At 45.5% G+C, this 16,303-nt stretch overlaps 1 protein-coding gene across 1 annotated transcript; it reads left to right on the top strand.

Annotated features, from left to right (window-relative positions):
• The first annotated feature begins 10,091 nt into the window (after positions 1-10,091).
• On the top strand, positions 10,092-16,081 carry C7H4orf54 (chromosome 7 C4orf54 homolog). Its single transcript, XM_007999361.3, has one exon. The coding sequence runs from the start codon at positions 10,486-10,488 to the stop codon at positions 15,877-15,879; it is 5,394 nt and encodes a 1,797-aa protein (XP_007997552.2). The 5' UTR covers positions 10,092-10,485; the 3' UTR covers positions 15,880-16,081.
• The last annotated feature ends 222 nt before the right edge of the window (positions 16,082-16,303 follow it).

The raw sequence follows: 16,303 nt of genomic DNA, 5'->3' as shown, positions 1-16,303 counted from the left end.
AGAGGGTTTTGTATGGTATCATATTAGAACTGTGTTGTGTTGAGTTAGAAATGGTTTTCTTGCTCACAATTTTTCTTCCTCAGCTGCTGAAGGCATGCAGAGAGGATGACTTACCAGAGTTAGTCAGAAAAGCCCCCTGCACCTATTTCTATTCTTAGAGGCTTGTGCATGATAAAGGTACAGAGATCAACTCAAGTCTTGTGGAAGGGGGTATATGTTTCAGGGACTAAAATAATACCACATATAAGTCAGGCAGGTACTTGCCTAGGAATGAAAAACCATCCTCTCTAAAGAGTCTCTGGAAGTTTTTATTTAAATGTTTTCAGCAAAATAAACTGTTACTAGGAAAACATGTTCTCATAAATATAAGAAGGGTCTGCAAGCCTGAAATGTATCTGGCTGATGTATCTTTCTTTGTAATCCCACTAAGCCCAGATACTCAGCCATGAAAGTCAGAACTCCCTGCACCCTTCATCACCCATTGCTGCTGGCAGAAAGCAGCCAGTGTTCTGAGCTTAAAGTAAACAGTCTTTCTTGATTAATGACCCCTGACCTTTTAAAGACTATGTCTTAGTGAGCTATTTTGAACACAGAGGCTCTTACGTGATATATGGGCTGATCAACAGACTTGGAAGAATTCTGTTGTCCCGGTTTAATGAAGTGCTATAGCATACTCCAAAGAGACCTACTCTTGATTTGCCTCATCAATTTTTGAGCTGAATTATAAACTAAAATCATTACTTCAGAATTTGTTAATTCTGAATTTGCATCATTTAATAACAGTGTGTTAAGTATTTTATCGTTGCTTTAATTTAAAAAGCATTTTACTAAGCAAATTCATATGTAAACAAGATAAGGAAATTTTTGCTAACTTTTGAAAATTAAGTGTGTCTAAGGAGTTTGTATAAAACTATTTGTAAACAACTTGTTAATAACACCTATAGATCATAATGCTTTGATGCATTAATTATAAACTTTTTAGCCTATTCAATAAAGGAGGATTTTTTCCTAAATATTCTTGCTAGTTTCTCTCCAGTTATTCAAAAGTAATAATTAGACGGTTTAATTATTCATTCAATAATGTAGGTAAAATAGCATTTGCTGAGTTTCTATTGTTCAGTCATTACAGAGTTAATAAAGATGTATTGCATACTCACTGTGCTAGGCCCTTTTTTGGGCACTGAAGACAATATAATGAACGAAAGAGAAAAAATAAAAAGAACAAAAAGAAAAAAGAAAATTTTTGTCCTTGTGAAGCTTGTATTGTCCTAGATGTTACAATTAAAACAATAAATATGTTAGACATGATTCCTGCCTGTATACAGTTTTGATTCTGGTGTAAAAGATGGGCAACAAACTAGAAAAATAATTTTATAAAGAGAATTCAATAATAAGGTAATGTACAGGGTGATGGGATAGGACGTGGCCATTCTAACTCCCACTTTGGATACAGTGGTCAGAGAAGATCCCATGAAGAAATGATTAAGCTAAAGCATGAGGGATAAGAAGGAGCCACACATTTAGAGCCAAGGGAAAGGGAAGAGTTTTCCAGGCCGGTTGACAGCCCTAGGCAGAGAAGAGTTTGCTGGGGGAGGAACCTATGACTAGAGCTTAGTGTGAGCAGCCCTGGAGGTGCAGGTGGGAACCAGCTCATATGTGTTCTTGTAGCCTGAAGTAAGGGGATTGGGCTTTACCTAAATGAAATGGAAAGGGGTTTAAGACAGGGAGTAGCAACCAATTTCTATTTGTAAAAAAATATTTCTGCCTGCTGGAGAATGGATTGTGGAGGGGCACGGAAGGAGCAGGAGGGCAGCTTGGAGCCATGTAAGAATGGTGAGGGCTTGGACCACAGTAGTGACTCTGAAGATGCAGAGTAGGGAATGTGTTTGGGATGGACTTTGGAGGTTTATTTGAGAGCCTTATTTAAAAATGGGATGGGGATGAGCACAGCAAAAGGGAAGAACCAGGTCTAAATTGATGAAGTGCCACATATTAAAATGGAAAAGACCAGGGTAGAAATAAGATTTGCTGAGGGGAAAGTTGGCATGAACAATGACGAGTTCAATTTTTGATGTGTTAACCTCTGTGATGCCAGTCAGGCACCCACATGAAAACATCAAGTAGCCCATGGGATATTGAGTTAGAATTGAGGGCACTGTTTGGGCAAAGGCATAAAAATTAGCAAGCAACCATCAGCAAACAAAAAATGTTTAAAACAAAGGGCCAGGATGAGATCAATGAAGAAAATAATATAGATGAGCAGGGGCCAATTAGTCAGCAATTCTTTATTGTGTGCTCCTTGTGTGAGAGGCACCCTGCCTCGTCATTTTTGACAAATAAAGATGTATAGGACAATATCTTTATCCTCAAGAGACTTACATTAAAGGTGAAAGGAAAAATACATACAAATGAAAGCAAATGTCAATAAAACAATAAAAATGTATTAGTCCAGAGAGTAATTACTTTGGGTATCGAGAATAAGAGTCATTTTGTGATGGTGATGGTAGTCTGGGGAACCCTAGATGGGGGGCTGGTCTAGGATTCAGGGGGATTGTAAAACTTCCAAAACTAGATGGTTTGTATACATGTGCTTTTTTTTTTTTTTTTTTTTTTTTTTTTTAAAGAGTGAATTGTGAAATTCTCAAAGGGTTTTCTGAATCAAAAAAAGGATTAGAGGCATTGCCGTGGGAGATAAATTTAGTCTCAATCTTAAAAGGATGGGTTAAATTATAGAAGGTACAGAGAAGAAGGAAGGATATTTCAGGAAATGGGGAGAGTACAAAGAAACTTCCTGAGATAAAAAGACATTCAAGGCATCTGTGGGAATAGTTTTAGACACTGTGTTTGGGACAGGGGATTTATATAAAGCAGTGAATAAAATAAAACTAGAAAAATAGTTGAGAACTGAAATGGGGGACAACCTTAAAGGAGAACTAAGGAGATTTAATTTTCTTCTACAGACCATAGGGAATTATTGCATTCAATTCAGCTAAAAAATATTGAGCATCTGATAAATGTAAAACAATGTGTTGTGTCCTGGTGTGTGTGTGGTAGGGGGTAGAGACTCACATGTAGTAGGAGAAGGGTTAAAATTTCCCCATAGCATAATAATAGTTAGCAATTATTAGCATTTATTCAGTGCTTACTATGGGCCGGGTTCTGTACTAAGTGCATTAAATGTATTCTGTAACTTAATCGTCACAACATTATTGAAGTGGACCCTATTAGCATACAGGGAAGCTAAATTTCATGTCCTTGGTTACATGACTAGGAATGGTGGAGTCACTACTCAAACTCAGTCACTATTCAACATTCAGGGCCCATGCCCTGAATGTTGTCTCTGACTCCCTGCTTCTCACACCAGGGGCATTGACACCTCTAGAGGCACTCTGCAGTGTACAAACTGGCATGTGAAGGGCAAAATAAATATTGCATATTTTAATAAACCATAAACTTCTTTTGAAGATTTGAAATATATACATATGAAAACAGACATGATTGTAAAAGTCACATGAATTCTTAATGACCATATTGTATAACATTTATTCAGAAAAGTGCACAATCATAAGGATACAGCTCAATATACTTTCACAAAGTGAATGCATCCATGCAATTGCCACCCAGATGAAGAAACAGAACATTATCAGCACTCTAGAGTCCCAGAGTGCTCTCTGACACTGCAGCTAAAATTAACCACTATCCTGATTTCTTACTAATCACTGATTACTTTGTCTTGTTTTAGATTTCTATACAAATAGAATCATATAGTATGTTCTATTTGCCACTGACTTCTTTTCCTTAAAATTATGTTTGTGAGATTCATTCTTGTTGTTACATGTGACAGTAGTTTGTTGATTAAATTCACATCGTTTTTAAGATAAAATATGATGTCACAATGAAATTTTTTGCCTTTTAAGGGAATATACAACAATTTTTTGAGAATGCAATTAAGTCTCCTCTTCCTTCTGGTCACTCTAATGACAAAGTTTGAACAACACAACAGCAAGCCCTGATTTGAGGTCAGGAGAAATGGATTTTAGTCTTCCTCCACTATTCATAGCTCTGTGACTTGGGCAAGTCTCTTCTCTAAACGTCTGTTCCAGTACTGATAAAATAAGGAAGTTAAGCTAACATGTCTGTCTTTAGTCTACTCCATTGTGAATGTTCCTTGCTCTAACTCCAAACTTCAGCTTAGTTTGGGTTTAACTTTAGGAAAGTTATAGAGAAAATACATTTTTCCAAAACAAAATTATTTTTTCTATTATAAAAGAAAAGCACGTTTGTTTTAACAATTCAAACAACACAGAGCTACCTAAAGGAAAATGTAATAATGTACTCATCCCTTAGGTGAATTCTACCTTCCCAGATATACAAAAATAATGTTAGTTTTGTATTTATACTCCCATAATATTTTCTATGCTGATAGAACTATATGCTTACTTAAATGGATGTTACTGTTTGTTTGTTTGTTATTTATTTATTTATTTATTTATTTATTTTGAGACGGAGTCTCACACTGTTGCCCAGGCTGGCATGCAGTGGCGGGATCTTGGCTCACTGCAGGCTATGCCTCCCGGGTTCACGCCATTCTCTTGCCTCAGTTGCCCGAGTAGCTGGGACTACAGGCACTCGCCACTATGCCCAGCTGATTTTTTTTTTCTTATTTTTAGTAGAGATGGGGTTTCACCGTGTTAGCGAGGATAGTCCCGATCTCCTGACCTCATGGTCCCCCCGCCTTGGCCTCTCAAAGTGCTGGGATTACAGGCGTAAGTCACCATGCCTAGTCTGTTATTTTTGAAATGGAATGGTACTAACACATTTTATTCTTCAATTTTCTTTTCATGGAAATCCTTTCAAGGTCAAAACTGTTCATTTGAATTAATGTCTGCACAATGTTCCATAGCATGCATTCACTGTAATCAGTCAATCATTTCTCTATTGATTGATATTTAAGCGGTTTCCATTTTTTTCTATCATAATGCACTGCAATAAGCATCCTCATGCATATAATATTAAGCCCTCATAGTTTTTCTCATTTTGTATGATAGATAAAAATGGTCAGATTGTTTTCTAAAAAGTTGCTCTAAATTGCATCTCAGTACTTGAGGTTTCTGAAGTTTTGAATATGAGATTTAAAGAAAGGTAAGACATGATGTCTTAAATAATTTTCAAAAATATTCATAGAAATAGAAAGCTAAAAAATAAAATATTGAGTGTATCTTTACAGGCTCGTGTTTGAAATTGCTGAAGTCTGAAATCAGATGTATAGGGAGAAGAAACATTTTCCAAATGAAACAGAAACAGAAACATGGTTTTAGCCCCCAAAATGCAATATCAAGAATTAAAAGGCAAAAAACAATTATTTCTTAAAAAGTCACAGAAATAAGTCATTCATGTGATTCTGTACACAGGCAGCTGAGCTGGCTGCTTAATTAAACTCTGCTTCAACATCAACCTGAAAAAACTTACAGCAACTTCTGAAAGCCTAATGAGGCAGCTCTTCTGTCCTGCCCTCCACACTGGGGAGAGTATCCTTGGCCACTCACTTCTCTGGGCCCTATATCATTCATGCTGGGATAACAGACAGAGGTCTTGGATAAGATGGACCAAGATTTAGGATTAGGCTACTTGAAGTTGCCAGTATTATATAGAGAAAGAAAGATTTGTTTGTCCTGTTGATGTTTCATTCTGAGGCTGGTCTGGAAGCAATAATTTTCCATTATCCAGCAAAATCTGAAACACCAAAACTTCCACAACTCCCTTAAGAGAAAGCCAGATGAAAACTATTATCTGGGACAAGTCAGGTGCTAAGAGGAAAAAGAGGGGCAATGGGAGTGAGGAAAGGGAGGGCAAATGCCTAAGAGACCATTCAGAGAGGAGAAGGAGAGGGACGGAGATCAGAGAGGAGTGACTCCTTGATATACAACCTGACTCAAGGGGGAAGGTAGCAAACATTTTTGCATCACCTCTGGCCTCTGTGTGCAGGTTTGAGTGGCTGTTAGTAAGGTTTTATTTCTGGCGGTGAATTGTTTCTTCCTGTCCTTCCAAGTTTTAATGGCATAGCTAAGGGGTTACATCTACAATGTGTATGGCATGATTCTACAATAACGTGCTCTTCTTTGCACAAGAAGATAGTGCTACTTATTTATCCTCATAGTACATGCTGTTTTTCTATTCACAGGGATAGTTTATACTAATCGTGCCACTCCATTTCCTTGGACTCCATGGTGACCAGCTGTTCCTGTGTGCAGGCAGCTGGTTGAGGCTGTGAAACAGCTAACTGGCCAGCAGTGGGCACGACCCTGTGACCTCCACCAAATAGACTAAATGCTCAATCATCAACTTAGCATGAGCTCCAGTCACTCAGAGCTGGGTTCTAATCAAGGCTCTAGCACTTACTGATTATGAAAAGTCATTCAGGGCACGTGTCTTCACTCAGCCTCCAATTCTTATCTATACATGGGAATAATAGTTGTTCTTTCACAGTATGTTTGAGAGGACTAATGAGCAAAAATATGTAAAGCATTTACCCCAATAGACAAATAAATCATAGTCTTTGGCACCCTCAGGAAAAAGATAATACAGTACCTTTCCTTCAGATATAATTCTTTTGCATGCCTCCCTTGGCCAGGAAGAGAAACAGCTGGCCACCCTCTGAGTATTAAGCTGTGGCCCATGGAAGAGACTCCTTTCCATTAGTGTGTGCGAATAGCTGCGCAAGAGTCTATGGAAAGCCTGACATAAAATTTAAGGTAGTCAGAGAATATCCCTCGTCCATCACAGCCCAGAAAATCCTGAGAATGTCTGTGTTTGGTAAGTCCTTTTTCTGACCCCTTATTTGAGTCTGAGTTTGACTCTGTCTTCATTTCTGGTCCAGCGCTCTACCTTTGATAAACTGTTCTTCCTTTTGAATAACATATTTATTTGTCCTATTATGCCACTGTCAGAGACCCTAAATATAACCGTGTCCTTTTACCAACTGGTGGATAGTCTGGCCTTCATTCTTTTACATACCATCATCTCCAACACTTTCAGGGAATGCTAAGAAACTTTCTCTGCAGAGTTAAAAATAATGATACTGAGTCATTGCCTTTGTTACTCTTTGAATTCCCATATAAAGTTATCAACTAAGTGTACCTACCCTGGTCTAGCAAGTATGCCTGCTTAATATGGTTTAATGCTGGTGACATTAGTCACTGTTAATTGCTCAAGAGTTGAGATCAGGTAGGCAATCACTGAGTTCATCTGTAAAAAAAATGACTGTAGTCATATTAAGGAATAAAAGGCTCAATGGCTACCTAATAACTGCAAGTTATTTCAACAGAACTGACAGCATCCATTTTCATAGTAACATATACTACAGCAGAACTCTGAAAATGCCAGAGGGCAAGCAGTTTGGAGTTCTTAATTGTTTTACTTTAGCCTTTATCGTTTTTCTATTTATCAGTTGTTTTTGCTTTTAATAGAGTCTATTCTATTAAAATTTTTCAGCTTATATGGTTTTTAAAGAGAATTTGTGGTTTGAATTAAACCCGACTGGAAATTGACTTCATTTAAAAAGATTTCTCTGTAAATTTTTTCCTACACTGGCATTCATTTAGATAGAAAGCAGTAAAGGAGCCACACAGATACTTTGGAGGTAAGTACTACTGCCAGAACGATGTTCTCTCTTTGCCTCTTGGGGAATTTTAACTAGGGCTGTGCTCTGTGGAGGAAGCAAGATGCTGGAGGTAGATTTTCAGAACTTTGGGTGTTAAGCAATTATGTTTTAACCTACACTTATGGCATATGACCTTCCAATTTTGCAGTGTGCCAACTGCAGAGAGAAACTCTGCTGAAATCTGTTGTCATGACAGACAAGGCCATATGAAAAGTGCTGGAAAAATTCCTCCTTAGACTATAATTGCCTTGATGGGCAGAAACTCTGCCTTCTATTCCACTATGGAGTATGTATGCGCCACAGCCCTCACGGCTGTGTTCAGGGTTTATCGTCCAAGACACGGTTAGCCTCAAAGCAAAATTAAAATGGGACATTGAAAATATTTGGCTTGCCTGAAGGAGCCAACTATATTTTATTTCATTTTATTTCTAGGATTATGATCCTTAATCCCTGAGTAGATAAAGTGTACACAGTTTTGTTATATGAAAAACCACAAAAAACAAACAAGTTATGTGGTATATTTGTAGTCATGCAGATGAAATGAAATTGCCTAGTGGATGAGTGGCTTCCTTCTAATTGTGAATCTGGGTGCCCTGTAGAGTATTTGAGCATGGAAGTCAGTAACACTGTGTAGCATAATGGTTAAGGTCCAAGCTCTGAAGTCGGACTACCTGGGTTTGAAGTCTGTCACATCATTTCTAATATCATTCTGCCTCAGTTTTTCCATCTATAAAATTAGAACAATGATTACACCTAACTCATCAAGTTGTTAGGGGGATCAAATAAATTAATACACACATTTAAAAATGTTTCAAGTAGTTCTTGGCACATAGTAAATGCTCTGGAAGTCTTAGCTATGAATATTGTAATTACTATCATTAAGAATCTAAGGGCTGGGCACCGTGGCTCACGCCTGTATTCCCAGCACTTTGGGAAGCCGAGGCAGGTGGATCACCTGAGGTCAAAAGTTTGAGACCAGCCTGGCCAACATGGCGAAACTCCATCTCTACTAAAAATACAAAAATTAGCTAGGCATGGTGGGGTGCCCCTGTGGTCTCAGCTACTAAGGACTTGGCTGAGGCATGAGAATTACTTGAACCTGAGAGGCAGAGGTTGCGTTGCGCCAAGATCGTGCCACTGAATACCAGCCTAGGCAACAGAGCGAGGCTCCCTCTCAAAAGAAAAAAAAAACCCTAAGATTTTGTGGTATTAAACATGGTTCTCTATAATCAAAAAGTTGATTGCACATTTAGCAAGTTCTCTCTCTCTTTATTCTTTCATTCTCTTCCTTTCTTTGTTTCTTTCCTTTTCCTTTCCTTTTTTACTCTCTTCACCTAGATCTCTGGCTTTATGTCTGCATTCTGATTCTTGGTATTTTTAGTCTTGCCTTAAGTCATACTTTTAATGGCAGTGGTGTGGGCAGAAAGGAGTTGGGAGGATAATGGCAGGCCTGTGCTGTCCACAGCCCAAGTATGAGAAGGTAGATGCTTCAGTTGTTAGGGGCTCCCACTCCATACCTACCCACATGCCTATTCGGAGGAAAGAACATTTTTCTGTGTGGAGGTGGCATTCATGTTGAAAGGGGATGGTTGATGATGTTATTTTTGTCCCCCACAAATGTGGATGTTTAAAATAGTGCTTTATTCAATCGGCATAAGTGACACATAGACTATGTATAGTGGTGGAACTGGGCCTGGCAGGTGACAAGGGTCAGATCTCACCAAAATCAAGCATCATGGTTCTCCACCGATAGTACCCAAGGAATCAGCTCCGAGGATGGCCAGCACAGACCCCCATCTTAAGTGGACTGGCAAATTTGCTTGCACAACTACCGAGTTGTCTGAAATGGAGGTACCTCAGAGTCAGTGAACTGGGATTTTGGCTTCATTTCCATGGGTCATGCCAGTGGGTCACATTTCCTCTCTGAATCTCCCTCCAAGCTGCACTGTACTCTTGAAGGGTAAGTGTATTGGTTATTCTTTTGCTTTTTGACTCAGTGCCCTGCAGGCCTGGAATTCAGCCAGTGTAACTGAATCATGAGGCTGCAGCTCAGGCTATATTTAATTGGAGGTTTATTGTCTTGCCATGGTTCTACAAGTTTAGGGATCTTTTTTCAGATTGATTAAGGCACTGTAGGGATTTGAAGTAGTGTCAATTTTGGCTCCACATGCCCTTTTTAGTGACTATAATGAAAAGTTTACTTAAAGTGTTAAGTTTAGTTCTTTGAAAATTGCCCTTTTATAATTTGAGTCACCACAGCAAGGATTCCAGGAGAGATCCTTTTGAACCAAACAGGTCATGTTTCATAGAGTGTAACTTTGGGGGAAAAGGGATGGAATATTCTATTCCTATGAAAAGTTTTACTACCAAAACTCATCAGATTTGGCTCTCCAAAGAAAAAGAAATGCATAGATTTTGAGGCGAATATAAAGCTACCATATGTACCAGGGAGACTTTGAAATATTTCCAGAGTGTCCTTAATTCATTTGAAATGCGTGAAAATTTTGAATTTTATTTAAGAACAAGTGGGGGGAACCATTTAATCAAAAACTTGAGAGTGAAAGATGGCTGTGAGGAAAGAATAATTTCATACTTGCTAGACATCGCTATAATAGATTACATAGAACATTTGGCTGATTTGAATTAGAACCCACATGCCTCCTCCACCCCCAACCTTCTCTTTTCATCTCATTAGAGCCTCTTCTTTTTACCCTCAAGTGTGGTTTCGATATGACTAGGGAATGGACACTAAAAATATTTCTGGAATGACGTGACCCTCTCTCGCCCCATCCAGGAAAGGGACAAGGCTTCACAAGAAACAGCACATGCTTTCCTTTCATTTCTGGGAGTCCCGGGGTCAACCTACAGATGCTGCTTCTTCCGTGGCCGATGGCATTCAGACTCCTCGCTGCTGCCGACGGGGCCAGGCAAACAACTGGACAGGACAGCTCAGCTACAGAACACTGGCCACAGTCTCGGCCAGAGCAGCAGCCCCCCAGCCACAGACCACCTCCACCGCCTCATCCACGAGCCTTCCCACCTCCCTCAGGCTTGCTGCCGCCCCGCCACAGGGGCTGAAGAACTGGGAGGTGGTGGCAGCAGTGGCAGCGGTGCCTACAGCCTTGGGGCCAGTCCAGACACGTGGGACCCTGCTTCGGGCAACTCTGCAGCCCCTCCGGGGCCGGAGACGGACCCAAGACTTCCCCAGTGCTCACCATTGTCTTTTCCTGTCGCTGAAACCTGGGCAAGGGCTCATAATGGAAGCTGCCCCTCCTGAACTGAATTCGAAAGCAAGACAGGCGGAGGTGGGGGACGGGGTGAGCAGTGCTCAAGACAGCCAGGAGCCCAAGCAGCAGCTGTGGCCACTTCCCAAGCCTTCAGCCTCCTCCCAGCGAGAAGCGAAATACGTGGAGATGTGCGCTTCAGCTGAAGTCCAGAGGGAGAGTCCCCGGACCATGAAACTTACCCTGGGGCACTGCCCTGGGGATCAGAGGGCCTCTAGGAGCCCAAAGAAGAAAGCCCAAGATGAACCTAGCAGTCAAAAGTGCAAAACTCCAAGCCCCCAGAACAATCCTGCCTCCTCCGAACTCTCTAGATCCCAGCACTCTGCTTCTGAAGAGGGTGGCAATTTCTCATCTTCCTCATCCTCCTCCCCGATGAACAAAGCAGAAGAGGATGGCCTTTCCAAAATGGAGGACTCCACCACATCCACAAGGGCTCTGGCCACCTCCTCTTCATCCTTAGGCTTTGAGAGTGAGAGTGGTGAAAGTGAAGGTTGCCAGCCCGTGGGAGGAGAAGGAGAGAAAATATCAGGAGGAGGGGGAGGAGGAGGAAAAGGAGGAGGGGGAGGAGGGGCAGGAGATGGAACAGAGTGCAGGGACATTATTGCCAAGTCCCAGGGCAGCAGGGACCCCCGCAAAGCCGAAGAGGCTCACTACATCACCACCCATGAGATCCAGCTGAGTGAGGTGGAACAAGACATGGATTTCGACGTGGGACTGGCCTCCCGCTGGGATTTCGAGGACAACAACGTGATCTACTCATTCGTGGATTATGCTTCCTTTGGTGGCAGCGACGAGACCCCAGGGGACACCACCAGTCTGACCGAAGAGGACGACGACAACAGCTGCTACCTCAGCACCACTCCCAGCACCAACACCACCCGGACGCCCAGCCCTACCAGCAGCGACCTGGCCCGCCCCAATGCAGGCCACAGTGGCCGCGACACCAGCAGCACGGAAGTGGGCAGCGGCCCCTCTGACAGTGGCCCCACTCCCCCACCCACTGGGCCTGGCACTGCCCCCCTGACTGAGGCCTTGCCCGAGACCCCGGAGGCAGCTTCAGGGGCAGCAGCCGCCGCCGCAAGCAGCTGTGGGAGTGCAGCAAGCCAGATCCTCCTATCAATCAAACCGGCTTCCCGGGCTATAAATGAGCCTAGCAACGTGCGTGCAAAGCAAAACATTATTTATGCTGCCAAGCATGAAGGCGACATGAGCCTCCGCGTCTCTACAGCTGCTGAACACAATTCAAGTTCTCTGAAGCAAAACTCGGCTGCAGCAGTGGCTCAGGACCATGTAAAGAAATTCATTGCAGTTCCTGCTCGCCTGCAAACCAGGTGCGGGGCCATCCGGGCGAAGGAGCTGGTGGACTACTCCAGTGGAGCCTCCAGTGCAGTGAGCGAACTGGACGATGCCGACAAAGAGGTGCGAAACCTGACCTCCCGGGCCTTCCGGAGCCTGGCTTACCCCTACTTTGAGGCTCTGAACATCAGCTCCCGGGAGTCCTCCGCCACGCTCTCCGAAGTGGGCTTTGGGCGCTGGTCAACTTTCCTGGACTTAAAATGTGGGGGTGTTGGGGCCAGGGTGGAGCAGAGCCTCCTCAGGAGCAGCGCGGCCTCTGTGGCTGCAGGTCTGAGGAAGGGCAGTGGGGCCCGGGCCACTGCCGACCAGCTCTACATCCAGTCCAAGAAGTCTCAGACCAAGGCCTTGGAGTTTGTGGTTAGCAAAGTCGAGGGGGAAATCAAACATGTGGAGACGCCCCTGTGTTTCCAGAAGCAGGTCCAGACGGGCTCCCGCGTCGTCACCCTTTTGGAGCCCCTGAATGTACGCAGTGAGAGCAAAGCCAGCTCGGCCCCTGGGCCTGGCAAGACCACCAAAGGCCCCAGCAAGGGTCCCGGGTCGGCATACACGGACGACGGCTCGGAGACCTCCGAGGGCAGCAAGTCCGCCTCCCGCACTGATGGCCCCCAGAAGTCCAAGTTCGCCTCTAGTCTGCTAAAAAATGTCATTTCCAAGAAGATGCAGCGGGAACACGAATTCAAAATGGAGAGGGGAGAAGTCACGGATACATCCCACCACCTCACAGGCACCTCCAAGGAGACGGAGGGCGCCCCCGGGAGCGAGAGGCAGCGAGAGAGGGGCCTGCAGAGGCAGAGCTCTCGTCACTCCGAGGCCGGCTCCGAGTACACCGTGGTCAGCGTGTCCGACGCGGGCGGGGAGGGGTCCGTGGCGGGCTCCAAATCCCCCGTCTTCAAAGCCAGTACTCCTCGCGAGCGCAGCGCAGGCCCTGGCCGGAATTTCACCGATGGACACACAGAAGTGTGTGAAATTAAAAAGAGTGCCTCAGAGACCGTCAAGGGCATCTTCCTCCGTAGTCAGAACAGTGCGTTCCGGTCATGGAAGGAGAAAGAGGCCGAGAAGCGAGAGGAGCAAGCCCCTATCGGGAAGCTGAAGCTCCCCAAAGGAGGCGACTGGCGGGCTGATCTCGGGGAGATTTCTGCCAGCAAGAACACCATCATGTCACGCCTCTTTGTCCCCAACATCCAGCAGACACCCAAGGACAAGCAGCCGGGGAAGCAAGCCACCAAATATCCTGCTGCTCAGGCCACTTCCACAGCAGTGATCAGACCCAAGGCTCCCGAAATCAAGATCCGGCTGGGGAGTGTGCAGCAGCCGAGCTCAGACTTCAACATTGCCAAGTTGCTCACGCCCAAGCTGGCTGGTGGCAGCGCGTCTAACCTGTTCAAGACCATCGAGGACAATAGCAGGGCACAGCAGAAACTCTTCCGCGGGGACAACCTAGAAAAAGTGCCCCATTTCCAGGTGAGAGACATCAGAGACAAGTCCAAGGCTCAAGGCCCCCTACACCAGGTGAGAGATGTCAGGAAACTAATTAAAGGGTCAGGGGATAGCAGTGACAAGGGCAGTGTTACCCCAGAGCAGGGGCTGACTGGACCCAAATCCAGGCAGCTGTCTGCAGCAGCTGGCGGATCTGGATCCCTGTCTCCCATGGTGATTACATGCCAGGCTGTAGTGAACCAGAGGGAAGACAGCATGGACCGAGAGCCCAGGGAGAGCATGGGCAAAGGGGGCGGCAGCAGAGTCTTGAATTCCTCCTCCCCAGAAGGGACAGTCTTGGTTCACAGGGCATCTGGCAGGCTGCCTGTGGCTACCATTGCCCCCAATAAGCCCGAGCAGGGCTCTTACCTGCCTGTGCTCAAGATTGTCTCCAAGGCTTCCACCCAGAAGACCCCGGAGAAACTCAAGGAGGAGGAGGTCAAGGAGGAAGGGAAAGCCACAAAGCCAGCCCGGAATGCCCTGGAGAAGCTGACTGCAGCCGTGAGGTCCATGGAAGAGCTGTACAGCTTCAACAGGAATGAGTGGAAGCGCAAAAGCGACCCCTTGCCTATGATGATGGACAGCCACGTGCTGTCGCTCATTGCCAGTGAGGAGAGGGAAGGGGTGGTGGGTGCTGAGGGAGACCACGACAAGCTGTCCAAACGGCTTGGTGAGGTAGAAGAACGGGGCACAGGAAACAAAGCTGGTGTGGTCCTGCGAGGGGCCCCCATAGAACGTCTGCAGCGGAGAAACTCCAACCCCAGCGCTGAGAGTGTGTCTGCCAGGGCAGCGGCCTTTGAGAACCTGGCCAGGGAAAGACCCCGATCTCTCTATATTCCCCAAGTCCACAAGGATGTGGAGAGAACACAACCCCTGCAGCCCCTCCCACCACTCCCCAGCAACCGGAACGTGTTCACTGTAAGTGCCAGCAGCATCCAGAAAACTGGGGGTGTCGCTGGCAAGTTCCCACAAGGGCCTTCTCCAGAGAGTCCTTCAGCGGCTAAGGGCATCAAATCGCAGGGACTCCGGTCCCTCAAGATCCCTCCAGCCACCCGGACACCTCCTGATGAGGTGACCAACAGGAAAAGTGGCAGTAATTTGGAGAAGAGCAACAGTGACTGTGAGAATTACCTGACCATCCCTCTTAAAGGAAGCTCTGCTGCAGGGGAATTTCTTAGCAGGCCTGGGGTTTCCAGGGAGGGGCCCCCCAACTCCTCAGCTGCCACTCTCTGTAGTTTACCCCCACTGAGTGCCCGCAGTCAGGTCCCCAGTAGCTCCAAAGGCTCTCAGGTTAGTGGAACCAGCCGACCAGCTTGGCGTACCAAACCTGAAAACCCCCGGGAGATAGTAGCTGCCCCCCAAGGCTCCCAGAGCCCTGAGCATCCCCCCACCACCATCTACCACCAGCCTCCGCTGCCTTTCACTCTACAGGGGGCCCAGCCCCAGGTCCTCTGCTTCTCCCCACCCAGCATGCCTGCTCCTGCACCTGCAGGCTCAGCTCCAGTTCCCACAGACCCCTTCCAGCAGCCACAGCCTCAACAGACCCAGCGTAAGATGCTCCTGGATGTGACAACTGGCCAGTACTATCTGGTGGACACACCGGTACAGCCCATGACCCGGAGACTGTTTGACCCTGAGACAGGGCAGTATGTGGATGTGCCCATGACCTCCCAGCAGCAGGCTGTGGCTCCCATGTCCATCCCTGTGCCTCCCTTGGCCCTGAGTCCTGGGGCTTATGGACCTACCTACATGATTTACCCTGGGTTTCTGCCCACCGTGCTGCCCACAAATGCCCTGCAGCCCACACCAATTGCTCGTACTCCAGGAGGCAGTGAGCTGTCCCCAATGGCGGCTGAGCCTTCCAGCAAAGAGGCAGCTGCAGCGTTCACGGAGGCCCCATACTTCATGGCTTCTGGTCAGTCTCCAGCCGCCTCATCCTCCTCAGCCCCAGCAGCCACATCTCAACTTGTAGGGGCCAAGGGCTTTGCCCAGCTGCATGGCAAGCCTGTCATCAGCATTACTTCGCAGCCCCTGGGGCCACGGATCATTGCTCCCCCTTCCTTTGATGGCACCACCATGAGCTTTGTGGTAGAACACAGATGATGGGCAGCCACCAGGAAGTGGAATGAAACACTCTTGGTAAGTGAATTTCACTTTGATAATCAGGTTTAAGAGAGTAAGAACAATAATTTTTTTGTTTGTGTTTGAAGTAAGAGATTTACAACAAAGGAGGCTGTCTCTAAAAATGGATGTTTTGAGAGAATAGAACAAAACCACATCCAATTTACAAAGGGGATAATTTTACCAGGATTCCCCCCTCTCTCCAGGCTTCAGTCCCCAAGGTCAGCCTTTGCCCTTTGACCTTTTCAGATTGCCTGAGTGTTTTTTCCCACCTGAGAGTAGAAGGGGAATGAACCTTGGGTCTGTCCCTTCAGTCTGTGGTAAACGTTGTCAGGGCAAAGAAATGAAAATCCAGCTTGGATTTTGTGGAGTGAGCCTCACTCTGCTTGTGACAGCCCCAGGGACA

This window comes from Chlorocebus sabaeus, chromosome 7 (genome assembly GCF_047675955.1).
Source record: "Chlorocebus sabaeus isolate Y175 chromosome 7, mChlSab1.0.hap1, whole genome shotgun sequence".
NCBI lineage: Eukaryota > Metazoa > Chordata > Mammalia > Primates > Cercopithecidae > Chlorocebus > Chlorocebus sabaeus.
The sequence above is the reverse complement of the archived record's forward strand: the minus strand, read 5'-3'. Positions and strand labels throughout refer to the sequence as shown.